This window comes from Hippoglossus stenolepis, chromosome 17, assembly GCF_022539355.2.
Source record: "Hippoglossus stenolepis isolate QCI-W04-F060 chromosome 17, HSTE1.2, whole genome shotgun sequence".
Classification (NCBI taxonomy): Eukaryota; Metazoa; Chordata; class Actinopteri; order Pleuronectiformes; family Pleuronectidae; genus Hippoglossus; species Hippoglossus stenolepis.
Window position 1 is genome coordinate 8,012,096 of NC_061499.1, and position 17,698 is coordinate 8,029,793.

Consider the following 17,698-nt stretch of genomic DNA (forward strand, 5'->3'; position numbering starts at 1 on the left):
ATATTACTTATACTATCAACTCTCGGTCATGGCAGCTTAATATTATTATTTGTTCTATTTAAATTTGACAATTTTTTTATTCACTTATACTTCTATTGTATCTTTTGCTGTGTTAATATTTATAGTTCCTTTTTGTCCACGTGTGTGTAAACTGTTGAGTGTTGAATAAAGTTTTTTAAAAAGAGAGTGAGACAGATCACAGTGAAGATCACAGGATTCATGCAACTGTGTCATAGAGGAAATAATATCTATTCTCTAATCTTACAGTTTTACTTTAGATTTAATTCAGAAACGCCTGTTATAGACGGATCTGTAGGAACTGATCGTGGCTGTTCGAGCAAGGTCTGTCACACTAACGGACAGCCAGCCGTGATCGTATAGTGGTTAGTACTCTGCGTTGTGGCCGCAGCAACCCCGGTTCGAATCCGGGTCACGGCAGCAATTTTCAAAAAGTGACATAGTAGAAATCTGGTAGATATATCCAGCATAGATTATAATATGCTAAACCTACATTACAAGCACAGATATGATATGTTCCACCTGCTGTTATTTACATGACTGATTTGATTTCCTCTGTAATTAATAGAGAAGATATTAGATCATTGGTGTTTTCACGTGTTTTACAGTTTTTATTTTTAAAAACTGGACGTGGTTGCATGGATGTGGCTGCAGACGTGTATCCCCCCACAGAGAGGCCTCAGGACCAAACTCCAAAGGTCTTAGCCTTTTGGAAGTCATGGAGGGACGACTAAAATAATTTATAATTCATCCACGACATAGAGAAAAAAACAATACAAGCCTGCATGTTAGATTATTGGGGCTATATAAAAATCCATACCCTCAGGAAATGCAAATACTGCGATTGTGACATGTGACCACCAAGTGTCAGCCTTGAGCCCGTGTAGAGAGGGAATGAGCCAAAAGCACATGTTGTGGCATTATCTTATATATTGATTATATAAATGCAATAGTGTTAAGCTATATGTATTCTTTTTTTTTTTGCTTACACTAATCACACGTTTAATTGGTGTCTGAATAATCTGAAACAAAGAGTTCCTCCGATGGGAAAAAAGTCACATGAAAGCATGTACAAGTTGAAACAACTCAAAAAGTTTAGCAAACATTGGGGTACGCGAGTTGGTGACATCATCACTCGTAAACCAATGAACACAGTTTTAGAATCAACTCTAAATAGTAGCTTCTAATAATTTTAACTTGTACAATGTTACACTTTCGTCAATTGTAACCTCCAGACTTTTTTTGCCATTTCAGACGTTTTTATGATTAACATTTTATAAGAATTATGTGCCGGTCATACTTGGTGCTTTTGAACAGAGGTGTCAGGATGTTGTCTAAACATAAAGATAAAGATACAACACATTGATTGTGTTTTTCCCACATTACAACTTCAAAAAGCATGAAGACTTCTCAACTTCCAGGGAGTGAATGGACTGTAACGTCAATGATGAGGGGGAGGGGCAGAGACTGAACTTATTTGTGCGGGTGCAGGTCTTCATCCCAAGTGGCCAGCCGTGATCGTATAGTGGTTAGTACTCTGCGTTGTGGCCGCAGCAACCCCGGTTCGAATCCGGGTCACGGCACTTCCTTTTGGCAGGATGTACCCACAGTGTAATGAGATGGTGCACTAACCTGCCTTCAACACACATCAAGTACTTCACAACTCATACACGTGAGGGTTTATATGCTGTAGTCATAGATTGTGTGGATATTTGTTGATGAAAATCAAGTGTTGTACTTAGTTAAATATCTGAGGTGCTTTCCACAATATTTTTCAATAGCGTGAACACATTGCACCACTAATTAAGTTCAAATAAGATAATCCTTTATTAGATAAAATAATCCTTTATTTGTCCCACAATGGGGAATTTTGTAATATTACAGCAGCAAGAGTCAAAAATAGGCACCAGTTGTAATAAGTAACATGCGATACTTAAGTGTGAGGAAATATACAGAATATATGAACATATGAATGTAATAAACATGAATATATACAGCCAGTGTAAAAACAAGACACATATGTTCAGTGTGAGAATATGTACAGTGAATGAATTGCACATGGACCCTTGTATTGCACAGGCAGAATGAATATTGCACAGGGTTATAATCCAATGATATAAAACACGTTACTGTACTTTACTGTACTTTTTTACTGTATTTTTATGATACTGCTATTGAAACTTTGACTACATGACTTTTACTTGTAGTACATCAAAGTTCTGAGTATATTTCCTCCATCACGTGTGTTTATCTAATCGAGACAAGAGTACACTTTGTCTTAATGGTGCATAATTAAGTTGTAATAGCATGTGAAGTGTAAACACGTCCATTCATTCATGGGTTTCCTGCTGCAAGGAGCTTCAGGGAGAGTGTGTGTGTCTGTGTGTGTGTGTGTTCCTGCAGCAGCCATATTGGAATGCTGGATAGGGGAGCGAGAGAGAGGGAGAGCTAGAGAGAGAGGGAGGAGAGCAGGAACAGTCGACGGGAGAGAGGGTGAGAGGAGGCGGGGAGAGGGTGAGCCAGACGGGGCGAAGCGAAAAAACTCGGACCGTAAACTACCCCCAGCCCCCGCGACCCTTCTAACGGACTAACCACCGACTGTTCGCCGCTTCCCCAGTCGCCAAAGTCGGCAGGAAGCTGCCCGCACGTCCCCCCCCTAACCTCCACTGGAACAAGTCGGCGGTGAGTGATGTGTGTGTTTTGCGGGACTATACCACGAGCTGAACGGCGAAGAAAAGTGTGTGTGAGCCGCCGTTTCCTTCACAAACTAAAAAAACCCCAAAAGAGCTAATTTGACCGTTCGCTCGCTTTCACGCTAACCGGGATAACATCCGGAGAAGTTAGCTCCAGCTCCAGCGGCGGCGTCGCACTTTTCCTTTTTAGTAAGTTGGGGAGAAAAAGAGCGAGGCACCGTCACGGCCACAGTCACATGGAGTCAATGTGGAGTCGAACGAAGGGAAACCGGATTAACCCACATTTTCAGCCTAAATCTGCCTCCTCGGGCGTTTGATTCCCCTCTGTATCAGAACCGGAGTTTACCTGCATGTGTCCGGGCTCTTTACTTTCTATCGCAACCACCCAGTTCTGTTTAGTTTTCCTCCTTTTGGATTCAGATGTGGAGGTTTGATTGACCCAGTTATGTTGGGTTATTTACCACGTGAGTGTGCTAAGTAGTTTGGTTTTTGTTAATAGTTGATCAGGTGTGTTTTAAACTCTACAGAATTTGACACATCAAGCTATTTATCAAATAATCAATGAGCCAATCTGCTGGAAGTTGATCAGCAACTTGCTTGAGTATTATTTGTTTACTTCAGGGGTTTAGTTAAGACTTGGAGATATGGGCAAAAATAATATGGAGATAATATCGATAATGATCACGATTGATGTCACATTATTATTTCTATTTAATAGAAATGAGGAAGATCACATGAGCATGCTATTGGTCTATATCAGACTTTCTATTTGTGCAAATTATGTTGCGGTAATTTTTGTTTCATTTTTACCGCCCAGTCCTTTGTTTATTCCACAAAAAAGTGCCTAATTTAGGCTTTTTCTAGGAATCAGATCAAGCAAATGTTAATTTTATTTAATATTTGGGTGGGTTTGTACAATTTGAAGCCCTCAAATTTGCATTTCAGAGCTTTATCGAGTAGGTGATTATTTTATTGAAAAACACAAGCATATGATGCCTGTGATATCTGTGATAAGCTGAAATAGTCAGGGAAGTTCATTCATATTCTCTTTCATGTTGCAGCCTCCTCATGAGGTTTGGTTAAACACATTTTCTGCCTTAATGATCTCCAATTTGTGAACAAATTTCATATATCGATAATTGGACACTCAAGGATTCAATGTGCTTTTCAAATACTGAAGTCACTACTCAGAAAAACATGGTGCTCTATGTTCTGCATATTGCAAAGTGTGGTAAAGGGCTGAGGTGCGGAGCCCTTTCCCCCCTCCACTTCATATTCCACATGCAAGAAAATGCTAATGAATTGCAGTATCCTGAGGCCACTGAAGCTTCAGACTTGCAGTGTACTAATAAGAGCACACTTATATTTGAATTCTGTGTACGTGCTGCACCTAAACCTGAAGTCTGTACACCGATGAGATCTATGATTATTTCTTTTAGACCAAACTTTCTTTGAGGATGTGGTGTGAAATTTAGATGCACTTGTACAATTTGGTGTTTTGCAGGTAGAGTCTGACCGATAACAGATTTTTTGGGGGCCAATTGTAATGATTCCTAAGATGTCGTTATCAAACCCTTCAACAAAGAAATGTTACTGAGTCTTGATATTTTACAGTTTAACTTTTCATTTTATTAAAAATAACTTAATAAAAAGAAAACACAAATACAACCAAATATAGAAACTCGAATACAAAATAATCATAATTTTAATGAAAGATTTGAACATAAATACAAATCTTTTCGGAATTGTTTATTCTGAACAATCAAACATAACCGCCAATACACAATATTTCTGTGAAAGGTACTTATCGGCCAACCAAGGCATTGGACAGATACAATACAAACACTGAATGTTTACCGACAGTTAGTTGTCCTCAAATCATCCAGGCTCTCATTTACTCAAACAAGCAGAATATGATGATAGTGGTAATGTTACAATTAACTGTTGAAAATGAATTCTAATCATCTGAATAACAGCTGTTCTGGTGAGAAGAAAGTCTTCACCAGACACGTCTTCTTACAGCACATCAAGCCAGAGTGTTAATGTCTCATATGTTGCTCGATTAAAACACATAGCTCCAAACGCTGTCAACTGCAAAACCGAATCTTCTCGCCTATTCATTTAAATGTAATTGGCTGGAAGAGACATTCACAGAGCAAACCAGCAAACAAGCCTTCCCCCCTGCTCATCCACTTGATGAGCTCGTGTTTAGTTCCACTCCGGCTGCGTTCATTAGGTCACTTACCTCGACCGAGTGTGACGTCACACGAGAAGCAGTCTTTGTACAGGAAGTGATCACTTCCTGTGGATGTTTTTATGCAGACGATCTTTGTGTTTGTAGAGATAAAGATGGTCTAATTTTGAAATACACTGAACTTCATCCAATTCATGTGCTTTCGAGCCACATTGCACAGCCTCAGTCCACTCATTTGGCATCACAGGACCAAAATGAACGCCGTGTAATCCATTATATCTCAAGCAGAAACGTATCATTACCGAGAGAAAGAAGTTGTTTTGCTTCATTTTCAGACACGCATCACATGTATCTGGGAAATTCCTCCACATGGACCCTCTGCTTTAGGTTTAGATAGAGGTCAGTTGGAAGAAATAAACAAAATTCATCGAGAATAAATGGCTACACCTTTCTGACTCGACACTTCCTGTGGCTAGTCTAGTCTGCGGGCTAATACGAGTGTAGCAGTTGTGTATGTGAGTTTGACTCTGCTGAGTGAGGTCTTTTTTGGGAAGGTGTGGATGTTTTGGCCGGTCGCTGCGACCTCAAATGGCTGTTTGATGGTTAAAAGCATTCAGGTTAGAGTTCGGGTAAAGGTTGGGCTTTGGCATTCGGTTATGATTATTACGGTTAAGGTAAGGGGCAAGGGCACGCATTACGTCAATGAGTGTCCTCACAAAGATAGAGGTGTGTGTGTTTGTGTGTGTAAATTGCAGAGCAGTGCAGGAGGCCTGTATTTATAGAAACACTCGACTACACTCAGAGATCTTGCAGGAGCCGTCCATTACTTTGCAGACACCTCCACTGTTGTGCCTCTTTCATTCCTGCAAACTTCCTCTCCGTTTTAGTTCATTTTTTCATTTTTATTACATGCAAAAATTTGCTATGTATTGCTCAAAGGTTTTCTAGTCACTCTGGATAGTCAAGCACACAGTGACAGAGAAAAACTGTAGAGAAAGACCCAAGGGTAACAAAGCCAGCAGTCTAGTGTGAGTAGATTCCAGTATGTGGTGGGACTCTAATGATTCTAACTAGTGGTAACAATCAATGCAGACACATACTGTGTGGTGTGTGTGGAGGTATGTAGAGGGCCTGAATAAGTGTGTGTGTCCTTACTTAATATGTGTGTCTGTCATGAGGAATTCATGATACCAAATCAAGTAATTTGTCCCGGGGGGAAAGAATTACTCTGTACTTGTTTCTTTGCAGTCTGAGCATTTTTTTAATAAATCGCTTGCTCCTTTCCAAGCATCGAATGAAACACAGCAGCACTTTATCTGTCCAGTGATTGGCCTCTTAGTTCCTACTGTGTAAATATTTGCAGCCGTGAGGACGTCCAAGCTGTTTTCTCACATCCTGCACCAATGTATGAATGCTATTTGCCAACTCACCTCAGGAAGGAAAATGGCATGAATGGACAGTTGATCAGGACAACTGAGGTTCTATGTTTCGCACCGGCAACTTCATTTGGAAGTATGGTGAGCGTGTGTGTGTGTGTGTCCGTGCAAGTGCTGGCATGTAGAGTGTTTGATGGTTTATGTCCTAAGCCCATAAATTTAACTTCTTTCTTCTGTAGAGCTTATTTCCTTGTATCCTCCTGCCTGTGGTTTCAGCTGTGAAGAAGCCGTGTGTGTGTGTGTGTGTGTGTGTGTGTGTGTGTGTGTGTGTGTGTGTGTGTGTGTGTGTGTGTGTGTGTGTGTGTGTGTGTGTGTGTGTGTGTGTGTGTGTGTGTGTGTGTGTGTGTGTGTGAGTGAGTGAGAGACACAGCGTTTACCGACGGGAGGCTGAATAAGGGTCCATTCCTTTTGCTTCTGGATTGGTTGCATTCAGGATGTAGCCCCCACACCCTCTCATGGATGTACACACACACAGAGAGAGCACTTACTGTACATCCTCAAACATGCTGCGTCCCTCAGGAGCTGAAAGGAAAACGCCTTCTTCCTCTCAGAAGCAGCAGTGCTACTCAGGCCCCCCTAAGTGTTTATGTGTGTGTTTGTTGTGTACATGTCTTTCTGTGGTTGTGTGGACAAATCCTCAGCCTCACAAGTTGAAAAGGCTGTTTAATGGTTTAATTACTGATATGGGTTAGGTTTAGGAGTAAGGGTAGGGTAAGACATTTAGTTGTGATGGTTAAGATTAGGGCAAGGGGCTACAAAATGTATTACAGCAACTGGTGTCCTCACAACTGCAGAAAGTCCCAACATGCACGCTTTTGCATGCTTGCTTGTGTGTACTGTACTGAGATAATAACTGTGTTTACCCAAGATAACATGTGTAAACATTTTCTTGGCTTTTGCCATTGGAAAAAATATCTTTGTACTCCTTAAAAGATGGATTAGCAATATGTGTGTGTGTCCTTGTGGTCTTTGTTATAAACAAACCTTATTGCATTAATATAAATGTTGTCACAGTGGCCTTTAATTGACATAAAAGACTACCATGCAGTAACGTAAACAGATTTTAAAGTATGTTTCCCAGAGGTTGAGAAGTCATTCAGTTTAGATGTGGGGACTGTAACATGTAATTTTTCTGTAGCTACAATTTAAAGATGTCCTCTAAACGGCTCATATGCATGATTTGGCAGACACTAGCTAGGCAGCTGCACACAGAGAAACCTAAAGTATAGTCACTGCAGTGAGTTTGCTTGAAGTAAGTGAAACAAGGTGTTTTAATGCAAGATTTTTCAAGGTTCAAATCAAGTTCGTTTTATCAACCAGGGTGGGGCTTGGTCTACCTTAGGAGTCTCTAATCAAACCAAACCAAGTGTTTAGAAAGGAATTCACTTCTACATACAAGCGCCAGCCATTTAAGAGAGGACATTTCTGCAGAATATTGCTTGCTATTGGACATTCTTTTGGTCCTAACTTATCAGATCGGTGCAACGCTGTGTCTTTTTCTATAACCCTGAAAATATATTGAACCCAGTCGTGGTTGGATTTATTGCAAAATAGATACCAATCCTTTCAAACAGGTGGCCATGTACTTTACAGTATTCCATTTCTTCTGTGGTCACAAAAGTTACATAACGTTTATTGGTAGGTTCTCTGGGCTTGGCTCAATGCAGTTGTTTTAGTGTGTGTGTGTGTGTGTGTGTGTGTGGTTTGACCGCAGCAGCGTAGTGGTCTGTGTGCAGAAATGTGCTACAATGGAAGGAAATGACATCATAGTTAATGACTTGTCTCTCCTCTGTGCACACACACACACTCTCAAATTTAGTATAAGCTACCTTCGCTCATGCAGGTCACTGGTGCAGCATGTCAGCTAGTGATGAATGGAATGGAATTAATCTACAAACTAATTAATGTTCTGTTCTCTCGCCCAATAATTTTTCTCTGAGCAAAGATCGAACTGCAGCTTACGAAAGAACAATTACAACCACCGATGTTGTAAATAAGTTATCGCTCTCTCCTCTGTGTGTGTGTGGGTCTGCATGTGTGTGTGTGTGTGGCGTTTGAGCGGACATTCGCCGTAATTACATTGCAGTGAGTCAGAGCGAGAGAAAGAGAAAGAAGCACTTGTTTCAGTTCTGTCATATAGACAAAAGAGAAAAGAGGTGGTAGGAGGAAAAAGCTGCGTGGAGAGAAAAAGAGAGAGAAAAACAGAAATAGTGAAATGAGGGAAGGAGAGAGGGTCCTGAGATGCACTTCATGATCATCCCTAGATCTTTAAACTCATGGAGACATTATCTTTGTACCAGTGCATATTGAAAATGTGTCATTAACCTACTGGACATGAATAAAAAGCTTCTTTTAGCTTCAGAGGCAGGATGTTTAATTTGCACAGCAGCTGTTGTACGGTAAAAAAGCTTGTTGCTTGGTGTCTTTTACACCCTGCTGTGTGTGTGTGTGTGTGTGTCTGTGTGTATATTTGTTCAGCTGTCCACCAGTTATGAAGTCTGAGGATATAACTCAGACACCACATATGCACCAAGCAATAAGAATGTATTGATGAGTGGGAGTTAAATAGTCTTCATTGCTTTCTTGTGGAGAGTTAGATCAGCGCTGTCATGTCTGTATGTTATAATGAGGTTGTTAGCTTAGCACATAGCCTGGAAACAAACAAAACCCAAGTGTAAAAACAAGACTTTAACTGCCTGTTAAACATTGGGGGTTGTATGCCGCTATTTCTTTCATGGATGCTGTAACATCCTGGAGGTTTTTTGCTGCTTTTCTGGTGGCCTGTTTTATAATTTTTAGTTTGTATATTGATTAGATAAATTATAACGTGTTAAATTATGAGATTGAGAGATGCTGGTAGGTGATTTATTTTACTTTAGGAAAGATATAAAAGTGGTATTTATCTCCTAGCCTGCTCTATTCCTCTAATAGGACAGTGTAAAATCTCCTGAAACTAAGAATTGTTGTGTTTTCATTTACTTAGAATGAGTTCTTCAAATGTATATGAGCGGGTCCTTTTCCCGGGAATCAGCCATGTTTCCAAAGTAGCCCAGTTTGGACAAACCAAACACTGCCTCTAGAGAGAGACCTTCACATTTTTGTATCACAGGAAGGCCTCCATAGATTTTCCTTTTGGAAGGGGGAGGATATTCGGTTACAATGTGCAACTTCACTTTTAGATGCCACTAAATTCTACAAACTGAACCTTTTTAAAATCTCCAAAAACTCTCAATACAACAATAGCAAGCGTGAGTATGGAAGTAGTAGTACACTGAGAGAATGAGAGCGGGGGAGAGAGCGGGCGCATCAGTGTCTGCTTGGCCAATCATATGACCTCATCTCTTCTCTCGATTCAGGCCCAGCAGCCACAGACACACAAACACTGCACCCACACACCCACATAAATACACAGTCATAATAGATCACAGGGATCACACACACTCACTCACACACACACACACACAATGAAACACCTGGACACGAGCCATAGGTATGACATCACACACATGTACTCACAGACTGGTGTTGCTGAGGTCGAGTATAATGCCACTGTGTGTGTCTGTCTGTGTGTGTGTGTGTGTCAATGTATATGTGTCTGTCTGTGTGATTAGTCACTAGCAGGCGTTCTCTTGTAACAATGGTTCATTGAAGAATAGTCTGGAGGCTCGTCTGTCAGTCTGTCTCTTAAAGTCTGAACAAACACCAGAAAACAACATAACCAAAGACATTTTTTGTTTTTTCCTGCTTAAAAAAACAGTTGTATTTTAAGTTGGAGCATCAAAAAGCTGTAGACCAAGTCACAAAAAGGTTTTGGTAAAAGTAAAAATGCATTTCGTGGATTTGCGGACAATCGCACATCAGTTTACTCTTGGAAAGTGTGATATACGGATGTGACTATGTTGTTATTTGAAATATAAAATATACTTTTATTAAGGTTTTGGGTGTTCAGGTAAAGTAGACAATCATTCAAACACAGGCAGACCCAGTGACAAATGTAGGCAGACTGTCAACAGCAGAGTTCACCTCAAACTGCATATCCACCAGAGGGCGATATTAACACATCAGCTCATCCGGCAGGGACATGGAGTGGAAGGGGGTGGGGGGGTGGGCAGAGCTTAGGTCTACCTTCTATATGAGAGACTATGTGTATGTGTGTATTTGTGTGTGTACTGTGTGTGACATCTTGGCCTACTAATCCAGTGGCCCATTAATCTGCTTTACTCCTGAGCAACTCTCGTCTATTCCGGCTGTCTGTGTGTGTGTGTGTCTGTGTGTCTGTGTGTGTCTGTGCCATAGACTGTATTTATGTGTGGGTATAAGAGAGACCCTGAGATTGTAGAGGGAGATATTCTCTTGGTGATGCTTCATTTATTCTCTGTATCCAATGTGACCAATACACTGTCATGGAGTGAAAGGCAGAGTCACTGACATCATGACAGCTCACTGATTTTCATGGCACTTTGAGAACGTTTTGTTGTTAACACATGAGTGGCACCAACAGTGGAAAAGGTCACTGGGATAGTTAAAGCTCTGACAACCACACATTGCCTCCACTGCCTGAGTTTTCCTCCAGCGCCACCATGAGGCTGACATTCGTGGTTTGAATCCTATTTATTTTCATAGTCCCCTGACTTTTAGTCTTGCACCACCAGCAGGTTATAATGTTTTACTTTTACAGTAATGTGTGTCAACAACTTGGTGGATTGGCAGAAAAAGGTGCAGGCGTAACTCGATAATGTATCTATGGAACTTGAATGTGGCGATTTGTCCTCTAGCGCCACCATGAGGTTAATATTTGTGGATTGGGTGAAATGGGTCAACAACTGTTTGATGGGTTGTCATGAAGTCTGGTACATGTCCCCTTAAGATAACCTCACTAAACCCTTAACTAGTGTAGCAAGGCAACATTTTGAATTTATCCAATAGTAGTGAGCTATTGTCCTAAAAAAAAATCACAACACAATCTGGTTAAAACACAGTCGCAATCCACGATGTAAGTTTCTTCCCTATTTTGAAATTCACAGTTGAGAATATCCAGACTAAACGTCGCAAATTGTCTCATCTATTTTGCATTAACGACGCTGGTAGATAATGATGTACATTGATTTCAAGTCCCCAAGGTTCACAGCTTTGAACGGCTCAGGATCCTGAGATAGAATGTGATCGCCTCAGTCATCTTTGTCCATCGTTTGCTGCGTTTATTGAATTCTTCTACTGCTGTAATGAGTTGGCCAGAGACAACTGCTTGTTTGTGAGACACGGATGAGTGGGCTTCGCACCGACATGAGTGAATCACTGTTCCTTAAGATGCTTCCCTTCCCATTTGTAGAATAGATTTGCTGTTACTCCCAAAAGTAACAAACATTGACCAACAAAGTTCACAGATAACGTTGGGAGTCATTTTCTTCACCTTCTCTTGTCCCATAATTTTCTTGCTAAGGGCGTTTAGATACTAAAAAGGACCTAATTTGACTTCATTGAAAGCTTAATTCATGTTTTTATATTGTAACCCTGACTTTCTTGTTTTTTACCTGTTTAGCTTGTACTCTGCTTGTGTTGATGCCTGTCTTGGCCCTTGAAAGAGAGATTGGTTAAATAAATCTTAATAATAAATAAATTAAAAGTGACCAAAATGAAACGTCCCATTATCTTGAATAAAATTGGAAATTTCTCTGGGTTTATTTGAACATTATTGGAAACTTTTGGGATAATGGAAGTACACAAGTCAAGAAAATATATAAAATGGGTCATTTTTAGACATTTTAATGCAGAAATGCTGAACATTATCTTTAATTTATGACAGACTCAGTTTCCATGAGTAATGGCTGAATAAACTATTCTTTCTGAAGACATGTGCAGAATGAGTTGAGGTGGGTTCACTCTCCTCCGTGCCCCTGCATGGAAATTAATGATGTGCACCCCTAAGCAAAGTCAGTGGAACAACTGACTGTTCTCCCCCCGTGTCCCTCGTTCTCTATAATTTGTGTTAGTCGTTGTGAAGATGGATGACTTCTGGGGGACAGTGATGAGTTGAGGACATTACATTATGAATAACCGAGTCGCTCCTCAGGGGTTCATGTGTGTCGTAGAGGCAGAATAGCCAAAGGCAACACACGCATTGTTTAAATTACCCATACTGACATAATGACATAACAGGAGGGGAATGAGCCCCCTCCTGTTATGTCATTATCCTCTCCATCTTTTATTTGCCCCTCACTTTATCCTCTTTTTGTCCATATCGTCCCACTCCTGTTTTCCACTCCTCTTTTCTTGCAGTTGTTGCATCACTTCTTTCCATCTCTTATCATGTCTCTCCCTGCTCACTTGCTTCCCCTTTCGTTTCTTGTACATCTCACTCCCTCTCTCTCCACCTCCACCGCCTCTCCAGGGAGACAAAGACACACCTCCCCTCTCCCCACCTCCCCTCCTCTTTCCTCCTTTTCTCTCTTTTGCCTCCCTCCCCCCATTCACGGTCATAGGCTGCCGCTGCTGCTGCCTAATGCTCCTCTCTCTCTCTCTCTCTCTCTCTCTCTCTCTCTCTCTCTCCTCCCTCTTTTACCCTGCTCCCACTCGTGCTGTGTGCATCTGTGTGTCAGTGTAGTAGCAGCAGCAGTTGTAGTAGTAGAGGAGGGAGGAGGAGGCTGGGCTTTAAGCTCATCATCATTACTGAGTTAGCTGACTGTAGTGCATCACAGCATTAGCCCCAAAGACGACAGAAGCCCGGGATTTTGGCTTTTCCCAATTTAGCTGTCTGTCAGGAAGAGGTTTTCTCTTCTCTTCTCTTCTCTTCTCTTCTCTTCTCTTCTCTTCTCTTCTCTTCTCTTCTCTTCTTCACTTTTAAATGGAAGGACTATATCATGGTAAGGATGATATTATACAGCAACTATGTTACGTGTTCAAGTATATTAATGCACAAGTTTATTTAGTACGCGTGTTCTTAAAGGAGTGTTTTCAGTCTGTAATTTCAAAACATGAGCTTGTGTTTATGCAATGCATTTCTATGAAGGTTTACTTGTATTGTAGTAATGTTTGGTGCAACTGAAGAACAGTTACCACTGAAAATATACATTGATAGTAATGATATAAATGTATATGATACAGTGTCAATGATAAATTCAGTGTTGTAAAAGCTGTAATACTAATGACAATAATGATGGTAAAGAGGTGTAAAAAGTAGCAAATTGAATACATCGTTGATGCAGGTAGTTTTCCAGTTGTTACTGTAGTGATGGTGCCCAGGATGCTGATGATGAGGAGGATGAAGAAGTAGAGGAAGTAGAAGAGGGCGGCAAAATTGTACATTGTGCATGCATGAGTCCCGGCTGATTGAAATGATTAGTCACTTAATCGGTTAGTTAATTAAGGAAGAAATTACTTAACATAACAATGATTTTGTTAAGCAAAAATGCTCAAGTTGTTTTTGTTTCACCCTCTCAAATGTGAGAAATAAGTTGTTGTTTTTTTCACATTGAAAATCAGACATTTGTAATTTTGGACTGTTCATTTTACAAAACAAGATTTTGGGGTTTTCAGATTTGTAACAGGCCTTTTTTTTCAATTTTCCTTTCGTTTTATTGCCCAAATAATCATGAACATAAACAGCAGATTAATCGATGAATGAAAGTTATTGATTTGCAGACTTAACCCATTCCATCATTGAGTTTTGATTACCTCTGAACGAGGTGTGTGTGTGTGTGTGTGTGTGTGTGTGTGTGTGTGTGTGTGTGTGTGTGTGTGTGTGTGTGTGTGTGTGTGTGTGTGTGTGTGTGTGTGTGTGTGTGTGTGTGTGTGTGTGTGTGTGTGTGTGTGTGTGTGTGGGTAGGAGGCTTGCACTTCAAGTGTGCATGTGCAGTGATGATGGCGCTACTTGTAAATGTGTATTTGTGTGTGTGGGAGGCGGTGTGTGTCAAATTAGTCAGTTGCATTTGAAGTGTGCATCTCCCATGTGCAGTGTGGCTGATGTTGCTCTGTGCGTTGGCGTTGGTGTGTACTTTTGTGTGTTGCATGTACAATTGTTTCATGCGTGTACATACGCATGTGTAGTTTGTAAGCATGAAGTAAAAATCCTCCCGCGGCGTTTTGTTTCTGGGTTAGATCATCTATATTTCAGTGTGTTTTTAATAGTTCGATCTTTGTTCATAATTGATGGAGATTTGCTAAATTAGAAGCAAAGCTAGCAGCTACACACACACTCACATGCACACACCTACATCTTTACCTGCCTTACATCCAGGCAGTTTTACTCATACTCTTTAGATGTGATATTGATTTTGTGAATGCCAGAAGGTTATACAGAGGCACATAAAAGAGCATCTATAAAAGGTAAGCTCAAGTAAAATCTATTTTATAAAAAAAAAAGATGCTCAGGGGGTGTTATAGTTTAAAGCCCCTTTTTTCACTGGTCAACAAACTCCCTTACACCCACTCACATCTGGCTTTTTTCTCCAATGGGAATGGATACGATCGACATTCACTCCAGGATGAAATGACTGCTGTAGACACAGGTTTTTGTCAGGGCCCGCTCCGATCGACAGTGTTGAAAACATGTCACCCAGATGAACGTACCAATTTCTTCATCTTTATTTTGGCAGTCTAGATGATGACGCTATACACTTTTTCTGGGACAATGTAATGACGTGAACAATACTTCCGGGTTTTGCCGTGTAAATATCCACGAGGGCTCCTAACTCCTCTACTGGCAATGGGAAAGGAGTCACCTTTTATTAGCGGGATTACCTCCTTTCAGAAAACCTATGTATACCTACTCATTGTGGTGTATAAGAGGTATAAAACATGCTTTATCCCAGGACCGTTAATCCAGATGAGGATGAACTCCACTTAAATATAAGGAATACCCTTAACGATGAAAAGCTTTCGATTTGTTTTCCATATTTAGCATAGATAAATATACATGTTAGCATTCATTAGCATATTCTGGTACCACTCAACTAAACTCTTCCAGAGCCCAGTCTATCAGGATTTGCATTTATTGGCCAGTTAGAGTCAAGGATTCATTATTTGCCTTGTAAAACCAGTTCCCCCGTGTTTTTCTCTGATGCAAAATCAAAGAAGCGTTCAATATTAAATGTTAAGTTTGATTTTCATGTGTAAATTTATGCTTTGACCCACAGCTGGGTCTTCACTTAAATTTCTTGTTAGATGTAAGTCATGTCAGACGTGTTCTGATCTATTTAAAAAACATTGAGTGGCATCATTTATAAAGATAATTTTAAGCTATCTCACCCGTTCACTTGTCCTCAATCTGTTGTGTTGAATTATACATGGTGTATCTGCACTGGGTGCGATACCTTAAAATGCGTGCTCGCTCCAGTAAGCCAGTTAGATTCATCGCTGCACCTGAATTACACACACACTCAAGTGAATGTGTGTGTGTGTCACAGTGTGTGTGCTTTTGCAGATAAATGTGTATGAGCAGTCATGCGTTTATGTGACCTTATTATGTTGTATGCGTGTAGGACTTATCTGGAGTATGCATCATCTGTGTGTGTGTGCGTGCAGAGCATTTTTATCATGTGTTAGTGGTTTTGAATAATTGCTTGATGTGTATCTGAATGTGAAATAATGAGATGAGAAAATGCACATGTGCCTCTGTTTGAACACATCACCTACACAGCTCACGAGTCACTAAAAACACTGACTTGTGCCACCATTATGTAAAAGTACGTTATCTCAGACAAAGTCAAAACTGAGCTTTAAACCCTCACAAGTGCAATTTCAAGGACATAACATTTTGTGTGTTTGTTTCTGTGTGTTTGTGTGTGTGTGCGCCTGGCAGGTGTGATTGATGCCTCGGGCGTGACGTTGTTGCATCGTAAGGCAGCACGCTCCAGTAACACCCCATTGTCCAGAGGGTCAGACACACACCCGCCCACACACACATGCGCGTGTGTGCCAGCTCAGCTTGAAGGTGGGCCATTAAACACTGAGCAATGAGGCAGAACAGCTGGCTGCTCTCCTCAGGTTGAAACAGTTGATTCTTAGAGGAGACGTGCTTTTATTTTATTTTTTATGGGAAAAGAACATCTGCCTCAGTTTCTCCTCAGCCACTTTAGATTGTCACCATTGAACCTAGCGTCACAGTTTCTAACATATATATGGATCCAATGGAAGCTGCCACTAAAAATTATATAAAAAACACTATTTCGAATGTTAAAACACATTTTTGATAACCGTGATTTCATTTTGATGTTGGGAATTTGCTCTTTAATTTTTTATTTCCTGTATTTTGATAATGTTGTGTGAAGCACACAACAAATGAATTTTCTGGATATTTTCCTGCTATATTCTCACATGGGTTCACTTGTATATTCTATTAGGGGTCTGGCAGGAAAGTTCCAGAACCTGTCCAGAGCAACTCTCTCGGGCATTTGCATTCTCACATGCAGCCTCTCCAGAAAATTTCAAGAAGCTTTAGTGTTTTGTGCTGTTGCTTCATTGTCGATCTTTGTGTAGCGCTCCCTTAAAGAGCAGCACCAGGACATATCCCACTGCGTCAGGGACCCTGTGAACCATCAAAAAAGTTTTACTGTCCTTGGCAGACAGACTGAACTTTGCATAACATTGTTAGTTTCCACCTTAGCTGTGTGTCCCCGCAGTTGGCATTCAGACCTCAGCAGGCAGGCGGACCTCGGCATAACACCTGAACTATGTGTACCTGTCATTCACTATAATCACAGTCATATAACCCTGCACCACGACCGCTACCACCACAGATGGTCGACTTTCATCGGAAACAGTGAAGGGTACCCTCATACTTTTTACTGATGCCTGAAAAATACTTATTTAAATAATATTTTTTTCATTGGCATCTGGATTATTGCAGAAAGCACTGTTACAAAAAAGTTCATTACAATTTAATAATCTATACAATTTAACATCACTTGCAATTCTTGAAGCCTAAATACAGTTACCACAAGTAAAAAGCTAAGTTAAACTTTTAACGAACTACTCCTCTTTCGCACGCCTTCAGCTTCACCACCACTAAACTTCTAACTTGTAATTCCACGTGGCGTGCTTACCTCTTCTACAGAAGCCTCTGCTCTTCCTTCCTGTTCATACTCTGAGTATATACTCATAGAGGCTGTAAAGGCCTCCTGAATCTAAATCATTCAGAGCTGTGGTGAAGACACTCATCCACATTTGTTTACCTTTCTTTTTTCTGCATTGAGAGCCATGATTCTCAGAGCAGCTGTTTTGGCATGAGACAGTGTTTGTGCTTCCTGACCTCTCCTATTTATTTAGCTTGCACTCACACACAATTGATTGTTTGGGTCACAAACTCTCTGTCGGAAAACATTTGGAGTTACAGCGAGGGCGTCTTGCATCGAATTTATCTT

General features: G+C 40.6%; 1 protein-coding gene and 2 non-coding genes across 19 annotated transcripts in view; all 3 read left to right on the plus strand.

The window, feature by feature from the left end:
• The first annotated feature begins 366 nt into the window (after nt 1–366).
• trnah-gug lies at nt 367–438 on the plus strand. Its single transcript has one exon. It is a non-coding gene; the product is annotated as a tRNA-His (tRNA).
• Nucleotides 439–1,529: 1,091 nt separating this feature from the next.
• trnah-gug lies at nt 1,530–1,601 on the plus strand. Its single transcript has one exon. It is a non-coding gene; the product is annotated as a tRNA-His (tRNA).
• An 857-nt stretch (nt 1,602–2,458) lies between these two features.
• Nucleotides 2,459–17,698, plus strand: part of ptk2aa (protein tyrosine kinase 2aa) — a 58,985-nt gene continuing 43,745 nt past the window's right edge. For 9 of the 17 annotated variants that reach the window (XM_035182061.2, XM_035182084.2, XM_035182066.2 and 6 more), the window contains exons 1-2: nt 12,935–13,201; nt 16,138–16,269. In XM_035182061.2, the coding sequence (XP_035037952.2) occupies nt 13,183–13,201; nt 16,138–16,269 (151 nt within the window). In that variant the 5' untranslated portion in view covers nt 12,935–13,182. Of the gene's footprint in view, nt 2,701–12,933; nt 13,202–16,137; nt 16,270–17,698 lie in introns of those variants that run through there. The other 8 variants (XM_035182060.2, XM_035182063.2, XM_035182064.2 and 5 more) reach the window with 5 other exon arrangements.